This window comes from Ranitomeya variabilis, chromosome 2 (assembly GCF_051348905.1).
Source record: "Ranitomeya variabilis isolate aRanVar5 chromosome 2, aRanVar5.hap1, whole genome shotgun sequence".
NCBI lineage: Eukaryota > Metazoa > Chordata > Amphibia > Anura > Dendrobatidae > Ranitomeya > Ranitomeya variabilis.
Genome location: NC_135233.1, coordinates 657470845 through 657493843, shown reverse-complemented (window position 1 = coordinate 657493843; position 22999 = coordinate 657470845). Strand labels below are relative to the sequence as shown.

General features: G+C 44.3%; 1 protein-coding gene across 1 annotated transcript in view; it reads left to right on the top strand.

The window, feature by feature from the left end:
- Positions 1-22999, top strand: part of UST (uronyl 2-sulfotransferase) — a 478891-nt gene that overhangs the window by 390411 nt on the left and 65481 nt on the right. The window contains exon 4 of the mRNA XM_077289186.1: positions 20505-20584. Within this exon, the coding sequence (XP_077145301.1) occupies positions 20505-20584 (80 nt within the window). The remainder of the gene's footprint in view (positions 1-20504; positions 20585-22999) is intronic.

The window sequence follows — 22999 nt, the reverse complement described above, 5'->3', positions numbered from 1 at the left end:
GTGTTGGGGTTAGGGTTGGGATTAGGAATAGGGGTGTGTTCGGGATAGGGGTGTTGTTAGGGTTATTGTTAAGGTTGGGGTTAGGGGTGTGTTGGGGTTAGGGATGGAGTTAGAATTGGGGGGTTTCCACTATTTAGGCACTTCAGGGGCTCTCCAAATGCGACATGGCATCCGATCTCAATTCCAGCCAATTCTGCAAAAGTAAAACGGTGCTAGTTCTCTTCCGAGCTCTGCTGTGCGCCCAAAAAGTGGTTTACCCCCAACTATGGGGTATCATCGTACTCAGGACAAATTGGACAACAACCTTTGGGGTCCAATTTCTCCTGTTACCCTTGTGAAAATAAAAATTGGGGGGCTAAAAAAATCATTTTGTGGGAAAAACAATGATTTTTTATTTTTACGGCTCTGCGTTGTAAACTTTAGTGAAACACTTGAGGGTTCAAAGTTCTCACAACACATCTAGATAAGTTCCTTGGGGGGTCTAGGGTCACTTGTGGGGGGTTTCTACTGTTTAGGCACATCAGTGACTCTGCAAATGCAACATGATGCCCACAGACTATTCCATCAAAGTCTGCATTCCAAAACGTCACTACTTCTCTTCCGAGCCCCGACATGTGCCCAAACAGTAGTTTTCTTCTATATATGGAGTATCAGCGTACTCAGAACAAATTGGACAACAACTTTTGGGGTCTAATTTCTCCTGTTACCCTTGTGAAAATACAAAATTGGGGGATAAAAAATAGTTTTTGTGGAAAAAAAATGATTTTTTATTTTCACGGCTCTGCGTTATAAACTTTAGTGAAACACTTGGGGGTTCAAAGTTCTCACAATACATCTAGATAAGTTCCTTGGGGGGTCTAGTTTCCAATATAGGGTCACTTATGGGGGTTTTCTACTGTTTAGGTACATCAGGGACTCTGCAAACGCAACGTGACACCCGCAGACCATTCCATCAAAGTCTGCATTCCAAAACAACGCTCCTTCCCTTCCGAGCTCTGCCATACGCCCAAACGGTGGTTCCCCCTCAAATGTGGGGTATCAGTGTACTAAGGACAAATTGGACGACAACTTTTGGGGTCCAATTTCTCCTGCTACCCTTGAGAAAATAAAAAAGTGTGGGATAAAAGATCATTTTTGTGGAAAAAAAAATGATTTTTTTATTGTGTGGGTTGCCTGCTTGCTAAAATTGCAAAATTTTCTAAATGTTCGCCAAATTTCCATTTTTTTCACAAATAAACGCAAGTAATATCAAATACATTTTACCACTATCATGAAGTACTATATGTCACGAGTAAACAGTGTCAGAATCACCGGGTTCTGTTGAAGCGTTCCAGAGTTATAACCTCATAAAGGGACAGTGGTCAGAATTGTAAGAATTGGCCCGGTCATTAACGTGCAAACCACCCTTGGGGGTGAAGAGGGTAAGCAATGTTTTACCTCAAAGAAAGAATCAGCTGTGATCCCATTCTGTCCTGTCTGTTTACGCTCTTGTTTCCCGCCCTGCCCAGTAGATGTGGTATGATCATATCATATTCCTGTATGGTCAGACACAGCCATTACACAGTAGATGCAAATTTAAAAGATTATCTCAGCATAGGAACATTTTATTTACACACATCCAATTATGGAACTTATTATTATTCCAAGATCTATGAATAAAAATGTTGATTAAAATTAACTTTGTTTATGAGAAAACCCCTGTAAGTTGCATGTTTTGGATGACTTTGCTAGTAAACAACATACAAATTTCCTTTATGTATGTACCCTTAGGAGTAAACAGAGAGCTTTCAAGAGAGAAGAATGGTGTTACCATTTGCTCACACATCTGAAATTATATGTTTTTTTAAGAGCTGGTGTAGTTTGAAGAGAACTGCAGACAATGTTATGATATAGGTATTCCTCTGAAAAAAAGGAGAAGGCTGTGAAAAATTGCTTCTCATTTAAAAAAAAAAAGTAATTATGAAACTAATCTGATTCTAAGAATCAAAGAATAAGGCACAAAGTAATTTTTAGGCCTCTAGGGCATCAGTGTAATATTGCCATGTCAGTCATATGATCCCGTTTTTCTTGTTCAGTACTGCCCTTTATTTGCAGCTGAAAACTGTCAGCCAAAAAGATGCATGTGATATTTACCGTATGTGGTTTCCATGTGGTTAGTTTTCTCTTCAAAAGAAACAAATCTAGGTGTAATATACTCAAACTTTCTCAGTCAAAATCACATTGTGATCTACATGTTACAATCAGAAAAATCGTGTTTCATATGTTTATTAGTGTGAGTGTGTTATTTTTAATATCCCAACAGGAGGAAAAAAAGATACTTTAACCCCTTAACGACTGCCGATACGCCTTTTTACGGCGGCAGTTAAGGGTACTTAAACCACAGCTGTGGAAAAAGTGAATAGCGCCCCCAGAGTCGGATTTCTCTGGGGTCTTGGTTGCCGGGGGTAGCCAAGACCCCAGAAAACATGATTCGGGGGGGTTTTACCGACCCCCGAGTTGCGATCGCCAGTAATTAACCGTTTACCGGCGGTCGCAACAACAAAAAAAGCTATTTGCCATTTAATTTCTCTGTCCTCCGATGTGATCGCACATCGGAGGACAGAGAAATGGGGTCCCCAATCGCCCCCGATACTTACCTATCTCCCCCGGTGCTCCTCGTGGCTCTCGATGGGCGCCGCCATCTTTTTCTGGGAAAAAATGGCGGGCGCATGCGCAGTGCGCCCACCGCCCGGCACCCGGAAGATCTTTGGGGTCTCGACCACCGGTAATTAACGGTTTACCGGCGGCCGCAAAAAAAAAAGCGATGTAATTCTCTGTCCGCTGATGTGATCGCACATCAGAGGACAGAGAAATAGGGGGATCGGGGACCCTGTTATACTTACCGGTGTTCCTGGGTCCTCCTGCTTCTTCTGCTGGCCGCCGGCTTCTTGCTCTGGTAAGAAAATGGCGGGCACATGCGCAGTGCTCCCGCCATGATCTGCCGGCCAGCAGAAGAAGATTCTTTCTCTTGTTTTATTTTGGTCACTATGAGATCCTATCACAGTGATCAAAATAAAAAAAATAGTAAATACCCCCCCCTTTATCACCCCCTTAGTAAGGAAAAAATAAAATAAAAAAAATGTATGTATTTCTATTTTCCAATTAGGGTTAGGGGAAGGGTTAGGGGTAGGGTTAGGGCTAGGGTTATTGCTAAGGTTAGGATATGTGCACACGTAGAATGGTCCTCTGTGGATTTTTCCGCAGCGGATTTGATAAATCCGCAGGGCCAAAACGCTGCGTTTTTCCTGCGGATTTATCGCGGATGTACCGCGTTTTTTGTGCGGATTCCCCTGCGGTTTTACAACTGCGGTTTTCTATTATGGAGCAGGTGTAAGACCGCTGCGGAATCTGCAGAAAGAATTGACATGCTGCGGAATGTAAACCGCTGCATTTCCACGTGTTTTTTTCCGCAGCATGGGCACAGCGTTTTATGTTTCCCATAGGTTTACATTGTACTGTAAACTCATGGGAGACTGCTGCGGACCCGCAGCTGCGGAAACGCTGCGGATCCGCAGCAAAATCCGCCATGTGTGCACAGAGCCTTAGGGTTAGGGCTTGGGTTAGGGCTAGGGTTAGAGCTAGGATTAGGGTTAGAGCTAGGGTTAGGGCTAGGGTTGGGGCTAAAGTTAGGGTTGGTGCTAGGTTTAGGGCTAAAGGTAGGGTTGGGGCTAAAGTTAGGGTTAGGGCTAGGGTTGGGGCTAAAGTTAGGGTTAGAGTTGGGATTAGGGTTTGGATTAGGGTTGACATTAGGGTTACATTTGGGATTAGGGTTAGGTTTGGGATTAGGGTTAAGGTTAGGGTTGGGATTAGGGTTAGGGGTGTATTGGGATTAGGGTTAGGTTTTGAGGTTAGGGTTGAGATTAGGATTAGGGGGGTGTTGGGTTTAGGGTTTTGATTAGGGTTATGGTTAGCTTTGGGATTAGGGTTAGGGGTGTTTTGGGGTTAGAGTTGTGATTAGGGTTATGGATCGAGTTGGGATTAGGGTTAGGGGTGTGTTGGGGTTAGGGTTGGAGTTAGAATTGGGGGGTTTCCACTGTTTAGGTACATCAGGGGTCTCCAAACGAGACAGCCAATTTTGCGCTCAAAAAGTCAAAGTATGCTCCCTCCCTTCTGAGCTCTGCCGTGTGCTCAAACAGTGGTTTCCCCCCACATATGGGGCATCAGCATACTAAGTACTAGTTGGACAACAACTTTTGGGGTCCAGTTTCTCCTGTTACCCTTGCGAAAATAAAAAAAAAATTGGCTAAAAAATCATTTTTGTGGAAAAAAAATGATTTTTTATTTTCACGGCTCTGCATTATAAACTGCAGTGAAACACTTGGGGGTTCAAAGTTCTCACAACACATCTAGATAAGTTCCTTGGGCGGTCTAGTTTCCAATATGGGGTCACTTGTGGGGGGTTTCTACTGTTTAGGTACATCAGGGGCTCTGCAAATGCAACATAACGCCTGCAGACCAATCAATCTAAGTCTGCATTCCAAACGGCTCTCCTTCCCTTCCGAGCCCCGATGTGTGTCCAAACAGTGGTCCCCCCACACGTGGGGTATTAGCGTACTCAGGACAAATTGGACAACAACTTTTGGGGTCCAATTTCTCCTGTTACCCTTGGGAAAATTAAAAATTGGGTCTAAAAAAATCATTTTTGTGGAAAAAAAAATATTTTTTATTTTCACGACTCTGCATTATAAACTTCTGTGAAGCACTTGGGGTTCAAAGTTCTCACCACACATCTAGATAAGTTCCTTGGGGGGGTCTAGTTTCCAAAATGGGGTCACTTATGGGGGGTTTCTACGGTTCATCAGGGGCTCTGCAAACGCAATATAACGCCCGCAGACTATTCTATCAAAGTCTGCATTCCAAAACGGCGCTCCTTCCCTTCCGAGCTCTGCCATGCGCCCAAACAGTGGTCCCCCCCCCCACATATGGGGTATCAGTGTACTCAGTATAAATTGGCCAATATATTTTGGGGTCCAATTTCTCCTGTTACCCTTGTGAAAGTAAAAATTTGGGGGTGAAAAGATCATTTTTGTGGAAAAAATATGATTTTTTATTTTCATGGCTCTACATTATAAACTTCTTTGAAGCAGTTGGGGGTTCATAATGTTCACCACACATCTACATAAGTGTTGTGAATTTGGATTCTGGGCTCCCCCGGTGGCTACTGGTGGAATTGAACTGGTGTCTTCATCTTCTCTGTTCACCTGTTCCCATCAAGATGTGGGAGTCGCTATATAACCTTGCTGCTCTGTTAGTTGCTTGCCGGTCAGCAATGTTATCAGAAGCCTCTCTGTGCTTGTTCCTGCTCCTAGACAACTACTAGATAAGTTGGACTCTTGTCCATGTTTGTTTTTGCATTTTTGTTCCAGTTCACAGCTGTAGTTTCGTTACTGTGTCTGGAAAGCTCTTGTGAACAGGAATTGCCACTCTGGTGTTATGAGTTAATGCCAGAGTTTTAAAGTAATTTCTGGATGGTGTTTTGATAGGGTTTTCAGCTGACCATGAAAGTGTCCTTTCTGTCTTCTGCTATGTAGTAAGTGGACCTCAAATTTGCTAAACCTATTTTCATACTACGTTTGTTATTTCATCTTAATTCACCGCCAATACATGTGGGGGGCCTCTGTCTCCTTTCGGGGTATTTCTCTAGAGGTGAGCTAGGACTAATATTTTCCTCTGCTAGCATTATTTAGTCCTCCGGCTGGTGCTGGGCATCTAGAATCAACGTAGGCATGCTACCCGGCCACTGCTAGTTGTGCGTTAGGTTTAGTTCATGGTCAGCTCAGTTCCCATCTTCCAAGAGCTAGTTCCTTTATATGCTGATGCTATGATCTCTTGCCATTGAGATCATGACAGTTTGACCGGCCCACTAAAGGGTTAAAATCCTTGGCTGAGAAAGGAGAGAAATAAGTAGTCTGCTGAAATTTTTTTTTTTTTTTCTCTCCTTCTAATCTTTGAATGGTTCTGTGTCCACCTGTTTGTAATGGATCTTCAGAGTGTAACTGCAGGTTTGAATAAACTCGCCACGAAGGTACAAAATTTGCAAGATTTTGTTTGTCATGCACCTGTATCTGAGCCGAGAATTCCTTTGCCGGAATTTTTCTCGGGGAATAGATCTGGGTTTCAGAATTTTCGAAATAATTGCAAATTATTTTTGTCCCTGAAATCTCGCTCTGCCGGAGACCCTGCACAGCAGGTCAGGATTGTGATTTCCTTGCTCCGGGGCGACCCTCAAGACTGGGCTTTTTCATTGACACCAGGGGATCCTGCGTTGCTCAATGTGGATGCGTTTTTTCTGGCCTTGGGGTTGCTTTATGACGAACCTCATTTGGAGCTTCAGGCAGAAAAAACTTTGATGTCCCTATCTCAGGGGCAAGATGAAGCGGAAATTTACTGCCAAAGATTCCGTAAATGGTCTGTGCTTACTCAGTGGAATGAGTGCGCCCTGGCGGCGACTTTCAGAGAGGGTCTCTCTGATGCCATTAAGGATGTTATGGTGGGGTTCCCTGTGCCTGCGGGTCTGAATGAGTCCATGACAATGGCTATTCAGATCGATAGGCGTTTGCGGGAGCGCAAACCAGTGCACCATCTGGCGGTGTCCACTGAGAAATCGCCAGAGAGTATGCAGTGTGATAGAATTCTGTCCCGAAGCGAGCGGCAGAATTTTAGACGGAAAAATGGGTTGTGTTTCTATTGTGGTGATTCTACTCATGTTATATCAGCATGCTCTAAGCGCACTAAAAAGCTTGGTAAATCTGTTTCCATTTGCACCTTACCGTCTAAGTTTATTCTATCTGTGACCCTGATTTGCTCTTTGTCATCTATTACCACGGACGCCTATGTCGACTCTGGCGCCGCGTTGAGTCTTATGGATTGGTCCTTTGCCAAACGCTGTGGGTATGATTTAGAGCCTTTGGAGACTCCTATTCCTCTGAAGGGGATTGACTCCACCCCATTGGCTAATAATAAACCACAATACTGGACACAAGTAACTATGCGTATTAATCCGGATCACCAGGAGATTATTCGCTTTCTGGTGCTGTGTAATCTACATGATGATTTGGTGCTAGGATTGCCTTGGCTGCAATCTCACAACCCAGTCCTCGACTGGAGAGCTATGTCTGTGTTGAGCTGGGGATGTAAGGGGGCTCATGGGGATGTACCTGTGGTTTCCATTTCATCATCTATTCCCTCTGAAATTCCTGAGTTCCTGTCTGACTATCGTGACGTCTTTGAAGAATCCAAGCTTGGTTCGTTACCTCCGCACCGAGAGTGCGATTGTGCCATAGATTTAATCCCGGGTAGTAAATACCCAAAGGGTCGTTTATTTAATCTGTCTGTGCCTGAACATGCTGCTATGCGAGAATATATAAAGGAGTCCTTGGAAAAGGGACATATTCGTCCATCGTCATCTCCCTTAGGAGCCGGTTTTTTCTTTGTGTCAAAAAAAGACGGCTCTTTGAGACCATGTATTGATTATCGGCTTTTGAATAAAATCACTGTTAAATATCAATACCCATTGCCGTTGCTGACTGATTTGTTTGCTCGCATAAAGGGGGCCAAGTGGTTCTCTAAGATTGACCTTCGTGGGGCGTATAATTTGGTGCGAATCAGGCAGGGGGATGAGTGGAAAACCGCATTTAATACGCCCGAGGGCCATTTTGAGTATTTAGTGATGCCTTTTGGTCTTTCAAATGCTCCGTCAGTTTTCCAGTCCTTTATGCATGATATTTTTCGCGATTATTTGGATAAATTTATGATTGTGTATCTGGATGATATTCTGATTTTTTCGGATGACTGGGACTCTCATGTCCAGCAAGTCAAGAGGGTTTTTCAGGTTTTGCGGTCTAATTCTTTGTGTGTGAAGGGTTCTAAGTGTGTTTTTGGGGTACAGAGGATTTCCTTTTTGGGATATATTTTTTCCCCCTCTTCCATTGAAATGGATCCTGTCAAGGTACAAGCTATTTGTGATTGGACGCAGCCCTCTTCTCTTAAGAGTCTTCAGAAATTTTTGGGCTTTGCTAACTTTTATCGTCGATTTATTGCTGGTTTTTCGGATATTGCTAAGCCATTGACCGATTTGACTAAGAAGGGTGCTGATGTTGCCGATTGGTCCCCTGATGCTGTGGAGGCCTTTCGGGAGCTCAAGCGCCGTTTTTCCTCTGCCCCTGTGTTGCGTCAGCCTGATGTTGCTCTACCTTTTCAGGTTGAGGTCGACGCTTCTGAGATCGGAGCTGGGGCAGTGTTGTCGCAGAAAAGTTCTGACTGCTCCGTGATGAGGCCTTGTGCCTTCTTTTCCCGTAAATTTTCGCCCGCTGAGCGGAATTATGATGTTGGGAATCGGGAGCTTTTGGCCATGAAGTGGGCTTTTGAGGAGTGGCGCCATTGGCTTGAGGGGGCCAGACATCAGGTGGTGGTATTGACTGACCACAAAAATTTGATTTATCTTGAGACCGCCAGGCGCCTGAATCCTAGACAGGCGCGCTGGTCATTATTTTTCTCTCGGTTTAATTTTGTGGTGTCATACCTACCGGGTTCTAAGAATGTTAAGGCGGATGCCCTTTCTAGGAGTTTTGAGCCTGACTCGCCTGGTAACTCTGAGCCCACAGGTATCCTTAAGGATGGAGTGGTATTGTCAGCCGTTTCTCCAGACCTGCGGCGGGCCTTGCAGGAGTTTCAGGCGGATAGACCTGATCGTTGCCCACCTGATAAACTATTTGTTCCTGATGATTGGACCAGTAGAGTCATCTCTGAGGTTCATTCTTCTGCGTTGGCAGGTCATCCTGGCATTTTTGGTACCAGGGATTTGGTGGCAAGGTCCTTCTGGTGGCCTTCCCTGTCACGAGATGTGCGAGGCTTTGTGCAGTCTTGTGACGTTTGTGCTCGGGCCAAGCCTTGTTGTTCTCGGGCTAGTGGATGGTTATTGCCCTTGCCTATTCCTAAGAGGCCTTGGACGCACATCTCGATGGATTTTATTTCAGATCTGCCTGTTTCTCAGAAGATGTCTGTCATCTGGGTGGTGTGTGACCGTTTCTCTAAGATGGTCCATTTGGTTCCTCTGCCCAAGTTGCCTTCTTCTTCCGAGTTGGTTCCTCTGTTTTTTCAAAATGTTGTTCGTTTGCATGGTATTCCTGAGAATATCGTTTCTGACAGAGGGACCCAATTCGTGTCTAGATTTTGGCGGGCATTCTGTGCTAGGATGGGCATAGATTTATCTTTTTCGTCCGCTTTCCATCCTCAGACGAATGGCCAGACCGAGCGGATTAATCAGACCCTGGAGACATATCTGAGGTGTTTTGTGTCTGCTGACCAGGATGATTGGGTTGCTTTTTTGCCATTGGCGGAGTTCGCTCTCAATAATCGGGCCAGCTCTGCCACTTTGGTGTCCCCGTTTTTCTGTAATTCGGGGTTTCATCCTCGATTTTCCTCTGGTCAGGTGGAATCTTCGGATTGTCCTGGAGTGGATGCTGTGGTGGAGAAATTGCATCAGATCTGGGGGCAGGTGGTGGACAATTTGAGGTTGTCCCAGGAGAAGACTCAGCTTTTTGCCAACCGCCACCGTCGTGTTGGTCCTCGGCTTTGTGTTGGGGATTTGGTGTGGTTGTCTTCTCGTTTTGTCCCTATGAGGGTCTCTTCTCCTAAGTTTAAGCCTCGGTTCATCGGCCCGTATAAGATATTGGAGATTCTTAACCCTGTTTCCTTCCGTTTGGACCTCCCTGCATCCTTTTCTATTCATAACGTTTTTCATCGGTCATTATTGCGCAGGTATGAGGTACCGGTTGTGCCTTCCGTTGAGCCTCCTGCTCCGGTGTTGGTTGAGGGTGAGTTGGAGTACGTTGTGGAGAAAATCTTAGACTCTCGTGTTTCCAGACGGAGACTCCAGTATCTGGTCAAGTGGAAGGGATACGGCCAGGAGGATAATTCTTGGGTGAATGCATCTGATGTTCATGCCTTTGATCTGGTTCGTGCCTTTCATAGGGCCCATCCTGATCGCCCTGGTGGTTCTGGTGAGGGTTCGGTGCCCCCTCCTTGAGGGGGGGGGTACTGTTGTGAATTTGGATTCTGGGCTCCCCCGGTGGCTACTGGTGGAATTGAACTGGTGTCTTCATCTTCTCTGTTCACCTGTTCCCATCAAGATGTGGGAGTCGCTATATAACCTTGCTGCTCTGTTAGTTGCTTGCCGGTCAGCAATGTTATCAGAAGCCTCTCTGTGCTTGTTCCTGCTCCTAGACAACTACTAGATAAGTTGGACTCTTGTCCATGTTTGTTTTTGCATTTTTGTTCCAGTTCACAGCTGTAGTTTCGTTACTGTGTCTGGAAAGCTCTTGTGAACAGGAATTGCCACTCTGGTGTTATGAGTTAATGCCAGAGTTTTAAAGTAATTTCTGGATGGTGTTTTGATAGGGTTTTCAGCTGACCATGAAAGTGTCCTTTCTGTCTTCTGCTATGTAGTAAGTGGACCTCAAATTTGCTAAACCTATTTTCATACTACGTTTGTTATTTCATCTTAATTCACCGCCAATACATGTGGGGGGCCTCTGTCTCCTTTCGGGGTATTTCTCTAGAGGTGAGCTAGGACTAATATTTTCCTCTGCTAGCATTATTTAGTCCTCCGGCTGGTGCTGGGCATCTAGAATCAACGTAGGCATGCTACCCGGCCACTGCTAGTTGTGCGTTAGGTTTAGTTCATGGTCAGCTCAGTTCCCATCTTCCAAGAGCTAGTTCCTTTATATGCTGATGCTATGATCTCTTGCCATTGAGATCATGACACATAAGCTCTTTAAGCTCTTTGGGGGTCTAGTTTCCAAAATGGGGTCACTTGTGGGGGGTTTCTACTGTTTAGGTACATCAGGAGCTCTGCAAATGCAACATGACGCCCGCTGACCATTCCATCAAAGTCTGCATTTTAAAAAATCACTACTTCCCTTCCGAGCCCCGATGTGTGCCCAAACAGTGGACCCCCCACATATGGGGTATCAGCGTACTCAGGACAAACTGGACAACATATTTTGGGGTCCAATTTCTCATGTTACCCTTGAGAAAATAAAAAATTGCGAGCTAAAAATCATTATTGAGGAAAAAAAAGGATTTTTTTTATTTTCACGGCTGTACGTTATCAATTTCTGTGAAGCACTTGGGGGTTCAAAGTGCTCACCAAACATCCAGATAAGTTCCTTAATGGGTCTAGTTTCCAAAATGGTATCACTTGTGGGGAGTTTCCACTGTTTAGGCACATTAGGGGCTCTCCAAACGCGACATGGCGTCCGATCTGAATTCCAGCCTTTCTGCTTTGACAAAGTCAAACGGTGCTCCTTCTCTTCCAAGCCCTGCCGTGCGCCCAAACAGTGGTTTACCCCCACATATGGGGTATCGGCGTACTCAGGACAAATTGCAAAACAACTTTCGTGGTCTAATTTCTTCTGTTACCCTTGTGAAAAGAAAAATTTGGGGGTAAAAAGATCATTTTTGTAGAAAAAATGTGATTTTTTATTTTCACAGCTCTATGTTATAAACTTCTGTGAAGCACCTGGGTGTTCAAAGTGCTCACAACACATCTAGATAAGTTCCTTAAGGGGTCTAGTTTCCAAAATGGTGTCACTTGTGGGGAGTTTCCACTGTTTAGGCACATCAGGGGCTCTCCAAACGCGACATGGCGTCCGATCTCAATTCCAGCCAATTCTGCATTGAAAAAGTCAAACGGTGCTCCTTCTCTTCCAAGCCCTGCCGTGCTCCCAAATAGTGGTTTACCCCCACATATGGGGTATCGGCGTACTCAGGACAAATTGCACAACAACTTTTGTGGTCTAATTTCTCCTGTTACCCTTGTGAAAATAAAAATTTGGGGGTGAAAAGATCATTTTTGTAGAAAAAATGTGATTTTTTATTTTCACAGCTCTACATTATAAACTTCTGTGAAGCACCTGGGGGTTCAAAGTGCTCACCACACATCTTGATTAATTCTTTAAGGCGACTAGTTTCCAAAATGGTGTCACTTGTGGGGGGTTTCCACTGTTTAGGCACATCAGGATCTCTCCAAACACGACATGGCATCCAATTTCAATTCCAGCCAATTCTGCATTGTCAAGTTAAACGGTGCTCCTTCTCTTCCAAGCTCTGCCATGCGCCCAAACAGTGGTTTACCCCCACATATGGGGTATCTTTGTATTCAAGAGAAATTGCACAACAAATTTTATGGTTCATTTTCTCTTTTTACACTTGTGAAAATAAAAATAATTTTTTCTGAAGTAAAATGTTTGCAAAAAAAAGTTAAATGTAAATTTTTTCCTTCCGCATTGTTTCAGTTCCTGTGAAGCTTGTAAAGGGTTAATAAACTTCTTGAATGTGGTTTTGAGCACCTTGAGGGGTTTAGTTTTTAGAATGGTGTCAAGTTTGGGTATTTTCTGTCACGCACACCCCTCAAAGTGACTTTAAATGTGAGATGGTCCCTAAAAAAAAATGGTTTTGTAAATTTTGTTGTGAAAATGAGAACTCACTGGTCAATTTTTAACCCTTATAACTTCCTAACAAAAAAAAATTTTGTTTCCAAAATTGTGCTGATGTAAAGTAGACATGTGGGAAATGTTATTTATTAACTATTTTGTGTGAGATATCTCTCCGATTTAAGGGCATAAAAATTCAAAGTTTGAAAATTGCAAAATTTTACATTTTTTTGCCATATTTCTGTTTTTTTCATAAAGAATCGCAAGTAATATCGAAGAAATGTTACCACTAACATGAAGTACAATATGTCACACAAAAACAATCTCAGAATCAGCGGGATCCGTTAAAGCGTTCCAGAGTTATAACCTCATAAAGTGACAGTGGTCAGAATTGTAAAAATTGGCTCGGTCATTAAGTACCAAATTGGCTCTGACACTAAGGGGTTAAAGGGAACCTTTCAGCAGGGTTGTGCAAAGTAAGGTCGGTTCCACATTTGCGGTTGTGTCCACAGCGTTTTTTACATCCACATGCATCATACTGTTTTTTCATATCTTTTACATTGTGGACGCAGGTACATGCATTTGCTTACGCATGTGTAATTTCGCGGTGTGCGGCGGGGCACAGCTAACGCACAATGTTGCAATTTTTGAGGCGTCAAACTTCCGTCAAATATGTGCAGGCATGCGCATGCGGATGAGTGCGTTAAAAAAACACATTACTGTCTATGGGAACGCATGCGTACGCATGTCTTTGCATAAGCATGCATTTGATGCGCTTGCATACTTTGGACTGCGCATGTCCAGGAACTGATTTAAACACGCCCATTGAGACACTCCCTCCTGGAAATTTCGAACGCATGCTCATAAAAAGCGCAAACGCATGCAAAGGCACATGCAAACGCAGTGTTTTTTGGCCGTCATTCGTAAGCTGATGCGGATAAAAAACGCTGCGTTAGCATGTGTTTGGATGCGTTTGCAGTTGCGGATGATACGTTGTGGACTCAAATGTGAACCTTGCCTTACCTACACACAGTGTCAGGTTGGTGCCGTTATACTGAATAAAATGATACCTTGGTTGATGATAAATCCATCTTGTGGTTGTTGTGTAATCTTTATTTTCAGTTTTGTGTTAATCATATGCTCTAACGTGGGTGTTAGGACTGGCGGAATGCACCTAGTATAAGGTGAAATAATATAGGTGAGTTCGCAGTCCGGGGTCCACCGTGCAGGTGAAAACCTGCTGCTAGTAAATGGCAGCGCTATATGGCGGAAGCGAACCCTGTTAAGCCACAGGACCGCAATACCGCACTAATGAGTGTAAGCAAGGAGTCTGCGAACTCAGTCCCAAGACACAGGGTTGAAGTCCGTTCAGACTACTTGCGCACAACACCGCAACTGGGTGTATTAGGTAACCGATAGAAATAGTTAGAGCACCGAAGTGCGAACTGTGCCGTGCTGGCAGACACCACTAAGCACCCGGACGTGGGCTAGGAAGCGCACTACTGGCGCGTGGCGCCGCACTGGCGGTCACAGCAATAGATGCTGATTCGTGTGTAACACGTTGAGAGGATAGTCGGGCGCTAGATAGCAGCCATACACCTTACGCGAGCAGTCATACAATAGGGAAGGGGTATTTAAAGAACGATTTGCACTCATCAACAAACACACGTATACAATTGTACAATAGCGCATGGCCGTGCGGTCATGCGAAGCTTATATAGCTGCAGCACGTACAGGACCTTCCAAAAAAGGACCAATGGGAAGCTGCCACAGAAGTTTAGCACCTTCAGGACCTTCCAGGAGGACCAATGAGAACCGCTGCAGCATCTGAGCATGTGACCCTCGATCTCCAACGGGAGATCTCACCCTGGGCATGCTCAGAAGGGAAAAAGCAGGACTTAGTCCCAAAAGCATCCGCTCGCTGCTGCCCAGCACTGGCTTTAATGGCAAAAGCTGGAAAAGCAACAGCAAGCCTAAGCACAGAGTGAGACTGAGCCAGACGCAAGGACCGACGTCTCCGCTGAGCAGGTTCCACTGCGGCAGGAGAAGAATGGGAGACTGCAGAAGAAATGGCCCGAGATTCCCCCTGTGCAGAAGCAGGAACTCAACCCCTAACAGTGGGGCTGGTGTATGTGGTGCTCTGATAATAATACATATATAATAATAATTATATATGCAGACTGCTGACTAGTGTTGAGCAATACCTTCCGATACTTGAAAGTATTGGTATCGGCTGATACCTGAAAAATATCGGATATTCCCGATACCAATACAAGTCAATGGGACACAAGTATTGGAAGCTATCCTGGATGGTTCCCAGGGTCTGAAGGAGAGGAGACTCTCCTTCAGGCCCTGGGATCCATATTCATGTTAAAAATAAAGAATTAAAATAAAAAATATGGATATACTCACCCGTTCGGCAGCCCCTGGACCTTACCGATGTAACCGGCAGCCTCCGTTCCTAAGAATGAGTGAGTGTAGGGCCTGTGATGACGTCGCGGCTTGTGACTGGTCGCATGAGCGGTCACGCGACCAATCACAAGCCGCGACGTCATCGCAGGTCCTAAACTCCTCATTCTTAGGAACGGAGGCTGCCGATTACATCGGTAAGGTCCAGGGGCCTCCAGAGGGATGAGTATATCCATATTTTTTATTTTAATTCTTTATTTTTAACATGAATATGGATCCCAGGGCCTGAAGGAGAGTCTCCTCTCCTCCAGACCCTGGGAACCATACACTGGGCACTTCCGATTCCGATTTCCTATATCACAAAAATATCGGAACTCGGTATCGGAATTCCGATACAGCAAATATCGGCCGATACCCGATACTTGCGGTATCGGAATGCTCAACACTACTGCTGACAGGTCACTGATCCATCACTGACCTGCCCCCTAGTTTGCATAATGAATGCCTAAGATACTAAAGAAAGAGACAATATACGCTTCTGCAGGCAGTTGCCGGCCGTGGCACCTGCTCTGCAGCATATTCGCATGGTTAGTGTGGCAATAATACATTTTCGTGATGTTATCCAGCTAGGGAAAAAAAAAACAATTTGAAAAGAGACTGTAATGCATCTTATCCGAGAAGTCAGCTTACTTACAGAGGTCTGCAATTTTAATCATAGGTACACTTCAACTGGAAATGACAGAATCTTAAAAAAATCCAGAAAATCACATTGTATGTTTTTTACATAATCAATTTGCATTTTATTGCATGAAATAAGTATTTGATGCAATAGAAAAACACTAGACCTTCCCTGCGCTGCCTGGGAGCATATAAAACTCATACATACAGTGGGGCAAAAAAGTATTTAGTCAGTCAGCAATAGTGCAAGTTCCACCACTTAAAAAGATGAGAGGCGTCTGTAATTTACATCATAGGTAGACCTTAACTATGGGAGACAAACTGAGAAAAAAAAAATCCAGAAAATCACATTGTCTGTTTTTTTATCATTTTATTTGCATTTTATGGTGGAAAATAAGTATTTGGTCAGAAACAAACAATCAAGATTTCTGGCTCTCACAGACCTGTAACTTCTTCTTTAAGAGTCTCCTCTTTCCTCCACTAATTACCTGTAGTAATGGCACCTGTTTAAACTTGTTATCAGTATAAAAAGACACCTGTGCACACCCTCAAACAGTCTGACTCCAAACTCCACTATGGTGAAGACCAAAGAGCTGTCAAAGGACACCAGAAACAAAATTGTAGCCCTGCACCAGGCTGGGAAGACTGAATCTGCAATAGCCAACCAGCTTGGAGTGAAGAAATCAACAGTGGGAGCAATAATTAGAAAATGGAAGACATACAAGACCAGTGATAATCTCCCTTGATCTGGGGCTCCACGCAAAATCCCACCCCATGGGGTCAGAATGATCACAAGAACGGTGAGCAAAAATCCCAGAACCACGCGGGGGGACCTAGTGAATGAACTGCAGAGAGCTGGGACCAATGTAACAAGGCCTACCATAAGTAACACACTACACCACCATGGACTCAGATCCTGCAGTGCCAGACGTGTCCCACTGCTTAAGCCAGTACATGTCCGGGCCCGTCTGAAGTTTGCTAGAGAGCATTTGGATGATCCAGAGGAGTTTTGGGAGAATGTCCTATGGTCTGATGAAACCAAACTGGAACTGTTTGGTAGAAACACAACTTGTCGTGTTTGGAGGAAAAAGAATACTGAGTTGCATCCATCAAACACCATACCTACTGTAAAGCATGGTGGTGGAAACATCATGCTTTGGGGCTGTTTCTCTGCAAAGGGGCCAGGACGACTGATCCGGGTACATGAAAGAATGAATGGGGCCATGTATCGTGAGATTTTGAGTGCAAACCTCCTTCCATCAGCAAGGGCATTGAAGATGAAACGTGGCTAGGTCTTTCAACATGACAATGATCCAAAGCACACCGCCAGGGCAACGAAGGAGTGGCTTCGTAAGAAGCATTTCAAGGTCCTGGAGTGGCCTAGCCAGTCTCCAGATCTCAACCCTATAGAAAACCTTTGGAGGGAGTTGAAAGTCCGTGTTGCCAAGCGAAAAGCCAAAAACATCACTGCTCTAGAGGAGATCTGCATGGAGGAATGGGCCAACATACCAACAACAGTGTGTGGCAACCTTGTGAAGACTTACAGAAAACGTTTGACCTCTGTCATTGCCAACAAAAAGTATTGAGATGAAATTTTGTTTCTGACCAAATACTTATTTTCCACCATAAAATGCAAATAAAATGATAAAAAAACAGACAATGTGATTTTCTGGATTTTTTTTTCTCAGTTTGTCTCCCATAGTTGAGGTCTACCTATGATGTAAATTACAGACGCCTCTCATCTTTTTAAGTGGTGGAACTTGCACTATTGCTGACTGACTAAATACTTTTTTGCCCCACTGTATACTGCGGTCCTGAGTCAGAAACCGGCGAATCCTCGCAGAGCACAGTTCATGCGTTGGGGTATTCATAAGTCTGCAGTCACACAGAGTGACTGCAGATCTACTGATTTGGACCGAACAACCCCGTTAATGTTTTGATTGTTTTGGTGTATACTTTTATGGCCATTACTGTTTGCTGGTTTATTCTTGTACACACATGGAAAAATTATTTGGTACCCTTCTGTTAACCCCTTCATGACCTTGGGATTTTTCGTTTTTCCGTGTTCGTTTTTCACTCCCCTCCTTCCCAGAGCCATAACTTTTTTATTTTTCCGTCAATTTGGCCATGTGAGGGCTTATTTTTTGCGGGACGAGTTGTACTTTTGAACGACATCATTGGTTTTACCATGTCGTGTACTAGAAAATGGGAAAAAAATTCCAAGTGCATTGAAATTGCAAAAAAAGTGCAGTCCCACACTGGTTTTTTGGTTGGCTTTTTTGCTAAGTTCACTAAATGCTAAAACTGACCAGGTCATTATGATTCTCCAGGTCACTACGAGTTCATAGACACCTAACAAGACTAGGTTATTGTTTACCTAAGTGGTGAAAAAAAATTCCAAACTTTGCTAAAAAAAAAAAAATTGCGCCATTTTCCGATACCCGTAGTGTCTCCATTTTTCGTGATCTGGGGTCGGTTGAGGGCTTATTTTTTGCGTGCCGAGCTGGCGATTTTAATGATAGCATTTTGGTGCAGATACGTTCTTTTGATTGCCCGTTATTTCATTTTAATGCAATGTCACGGCGACCAAAAAAACGTAATTCTGGCATTTCGAATTTTTTTCTCGCTACGCTGTTTAGCGATCAGGTTAATGCTTTTTTTTATTGATAGATCGGGCGATTCTGAACACGGCGATACCAAATATGTGAAGGTTTGATTTTTTTTTATTGATTTATTTTGATTGGGGCGAAAGGGGGGTGATTTAACCCTTTCACGACATGCGCCGTACATGTACTGCGCATGCCGTGTCTCCCCCTTTGATGTGGGCTCCGGCGCTGAGCCCACATCAAAGTCGTGACATGTCAGCTGTTTTGGACAGCTGACATGTGCGCGCAATAGCGGCGGGTGAAATCGCTATTCACCCGCCGCTATTAACCTGTTAAATGCCGCTGTCAAACGCAGACAGCGGCATTTAACTACCGCATCCGGCCGGGCGGCCGGATATGACGTCATCGCCGACCCCCGTCACATGATCGGGGGTCGGCGATGCGTCAGGAAGGTAACCATAGAGGTCCTTGAGACCTTTATGGTTACTGATCGCAGGTAGCTATGAGCGCCCCCCTGTGGTCGGCGCTCACAGCACACCTGCATTTCAGCTACATAACAGCGATCTGATGATCGCTGTTATGTAGCAGAGCCGATCGGGCTGTGCCTGCTTCTAGCCTCCCATGGAGGCTATTGAAGCATGGCAAAAGTGAAAAAAAAAAGTTTTTAAAAATGTGAAAAAAATATTAAAAATATAAAAGTTTAAATGACCCCCCTTTCGCCCCATCCTAAATAAAACAATAAAAAAAAAAAAAACCTACACATATTTGGTATCGCCGCGTTCAGATTCGCCCGATCTATCAATTAAAAAAAAGCATTAACCTGATCGCTAAACAGCGTAGCGAGAAAAAAAATCCGAAACGCCAGAATTACGGTTTTTTGGTCGCCGTGACATTGCGTTAAAATGCAATAACGGGCGATCAAAAGAACGTATCTGCACCAAAATGCTATCATTAAAAACATCAGCTCGGCACGCAAAAAATAAGCCCTCACCTGACCCCAGATCACGAAAAATGGAGACGCTACGGGTATCGGAAAATGGCACTTTTTTTTTTTTTTTTTTTTTTAAGCAAAGTTTGGAATTTTTTTTCACCATTTAGATAAAAAATAACCTAGTCATGTTTGGTGTCTATGATCTCGTAATGACCTGGAGAATCATAATGGCAGGTTAGTTTTAGCATTTAGTGGACCTAGCAAAAAAAACAAACAAAAAACAAGTGTGGGATTGCACTTTTCTTGCAATTTCACCGCACTTGGAATTTTTTTCCTGTTTTCTAGTACATGACATGGTAAAACCAATGACGTCATTCAAAAGTACAACTCGTCCCGCAAAAAATAAGCCCTCACATGGCCATATTGACGGAAAAATAAAAAAGTTATGGCTCTGGGAAGGAGGGGAGCGAAAAACGAAAACACAAAAACGAAAAAGGGCCGCGGGGTGAAGGGGTTAAACTTTTATATTTTTTTTACTTTTTTCACATTTTTTTTAACTTTTTTTTTTTCTTTTGCCATGCTTCAATAGCCTCCATGGGAGGCTAGAAGCAGGCAGAGCACGATCGGCTCTGCTACATAGCAGCGATCTGCTGTTCGCTGCTATGTAGCCGAAAATCAGGTGTGCTGTGAGCGCCGACCACAAGGTGGCGCTCACAGCTGCCGGGGATCTGTAACCATAGAGGTCTCAAGGACCTCTATGGTTACAATACTGAAGCATCGCCGACCTCCGATCATGTGACGGGGGTCGGCGATGCCGTCATTTCCAGCCACCCGGCCGGATGCTGTAGTTAAATGCCGCTGTCTGCGTTTGACAGCGGCATTTGACTAGTTAATAGGCGGGGGCAGATCGCGATTCTGCCCGCGCCTATTGCGGGCACATGTCAGCTGTTCAAAACAGCCGGAGCCCGCATCAAAGAGAGGCGTCTGACCTCGGACATACTATCCCGTCCGAGGTCAGAAAGGGGTTAAAGTAAGAAAACCCACAATAGTCACTGAAAAAACTTGAAACTGACAAAAGTAATTTTTTAATTTAAATTGACTGTATATCAACTAATGAAAATCAGACATTGCTTTTGAATTGTGGTTCAACCGAAAAAAAATAAATAAATATTGAAAATGGCTTGGATAAAAATTCTTTGTACCCTAGAAAAGATTGAAAATAATTTGACCATAGGGGCATGTTAAACTAAGGTGTGTCCTTTAAATTACTAACAACACACTGGGGACAGTTTAGATGCTAAAAAGGACATTACAGGTTCCCTTTAACATAAGTACCCTATGTCTTTCCACATGGTGGATAAATAAGCCATTGCCATATTTTTTTCACATGCATTCTATTTTTTGCAGATGGAGTTGATAAAAAATATCAGTACATCCGAACAACCCTATTTATTTACCCGACATGTTCACTTTCTTAACTTCTCCAGGTAAGTGGGGTGTCCTACCACCAGTTTGATTTATATAAATGTATGAGTAACATATAACTACTTTGCTGTAGAATGCTTTTCTGACATACATATCTTACTTAACCCCTTCACCACCTTGGGTTTTTCCATTTTTGAGTTTCCGGTTTTTGCTTCCCTTCTTCACATAGCCATAACTTTTTTATTTTTCCGTCAATGTGACCATGTGAGCATTTGTTTTCTGTGGGACAAGTTGTACTTTTGAACGACACCACTGGTTTTGCCATATCATGTACTGGAAAACGGGAACAAAATTCAAAGTGCGGTGAAAGTGCAAAAAAGTGCAATTCCACAAATGTTTTTTGTTTTGCTATTTTACCGTGTCCTTTAAATACTAAAACTGATCATTGTGATTCTTCATGTCATTATTAGTTTGTAGACACCAAACATGTATCTTTTTTATTTAGGCCGGTTTCACACGTCAGTGGCTCCGGTACGTGAGGTGACAGTTTCCTCACGTACCGGAGACACTGACACACGTAGACACATAAAAATCAATGCATCTGTTCAGATGTCATTGATTTTTTGCGGACCGTGTCTCCGTGTGCCAAACACGGAGACATGTCAGTGTTCGTGGGAGCGCACGTTTTACACGGACCTCACACGGACATTCTCCGTCTGGGGTCCGTGTGCGTGCAGGAGACAGCGCTACAGTAAGCGCTGTCCCCCCCACATGGTGCTGAAGCCGGTATTCATATCTTCCCTGTAGCAGCGTTTGCTGTAGAGAAAATATGAAGAATAGTGTTAAAAATAAAGATCCATGTGTCCGCCGCCCCCCCACCCCCTGTGCGCCCCCCCGCTGGTCAGAAAATACTCACCCGCTCCCTCGCTCCTTCCTGGTCTGGCCGCGCCTCCTACTGTATGCGGTCACGTGGGGCCGATCATTTACAATCATGAATAGTCGGCTCCGCCCCTATGGGAGGTGGAGCCACATATTCATGACTGTAAATGATCGGGCCCACGTGACCGCATGCAGGAGAAGCCGCGGCCAGACCAGGAAGCAGCGAGGGAGCGGGTAAGTATTTTCTGACCAGCGGGGGGGCGCACAGGGGGTGGGGGGGCGCACAGGGGGTGGGGGGGCGGCGGACACATAGATCTTTATTTTTAACACTATTCTTCATATTTTCTCTACAGCAAACGTTGCTGCAGGGAAGATACGAATCGCAGCTTCAGCACCATGCAGAGTGGGTACCACACGCTCCGTGTGGTACCCACTCGCCATACGGGCGGCACACGTGTGCCGCACGTATGGCCTCCGTGAGTTCCCAGGCACACGGACACGGATAACTCCGGTACCGATTTATTCCGGTACCGGAATTATCTGGACGTGTGGGACAGCCCTTAAGTGGTGAAAAAAAATAGTCATTTTCCCAGACCAGTAGCGTCTCCATTTTTCATGATCTGGTGTGGGCTTATGTTTTCAGCACCGAGCTGACGTTTTTATTGATACCATTTTGGTGTAGGTGCAATCTTTCAATCCCCCATTATTGCATGTTAATGCAATGTTGCAACGACCAAAAAAAGTAGTTATTGTATTTTGACTTTTTTTTTTACTTACGCCATTTACCAATAAGATATTTTTTTTTTATATATTGATAGATCGGGTGATTCTGAACGCGGCGATACCAAATATGTGTATTTTTTTTTTTTTGAATGAGACGAATGGGGGGGTGATTTGAAGTTTTTTAAAACATTTTTTTACTTTTTACTTGCTTCAATAGTCTCCATGGAAGACTAGAAGCTGCGAGCTTCAGCCCTTCTCCATGTAGCTAAAATGCTCACTTGCTATGAGCGCAGACCACTGGGCGGCGCTCATAGCTATCCAGCAATGACAACCACAGGCGTCTGCTGCAGACCCCAGGTTGTCATGCCAACCCATGGGTGACCCGCGGTCAGGTGACACAGGCCCTGATGGGCGGGATTAGTGACGCGCTTCTGGCGCAAACATGTTAAATGCCGCTATCAGAGATCGATAGCGTCATTTAGCATGCTAACAGCCGCGGAAGGATCGCGATTCCACCCGCGGCTGCTAGGGGCACATCTGTACAAATCAACTGACATGTGCCAGAAAAGTTGCAGGCTCACCACCAGAGAATGCATTTTGGATTCCCTAGCACATTGGATGCACATTGGATTCCCTAGCAACCAGGCAACCCCCACATGTACTTATGCTGGCTAACAGATGTAAATCATTCAGCTGAAAACTAAATCTCTGAGTACTTACAAATACTCGGAGGACACCCGAGCGTGCTCGGGAAATCTCGAGTACCGAGTATATTCGCTCATCACTAGACATGATCTGGTTTGTTTTTTTGTTTTTTTTTAAATATTGTGCATTATAATTTTGGGTCACCTGTGCCCACACTAAATATTAGGATA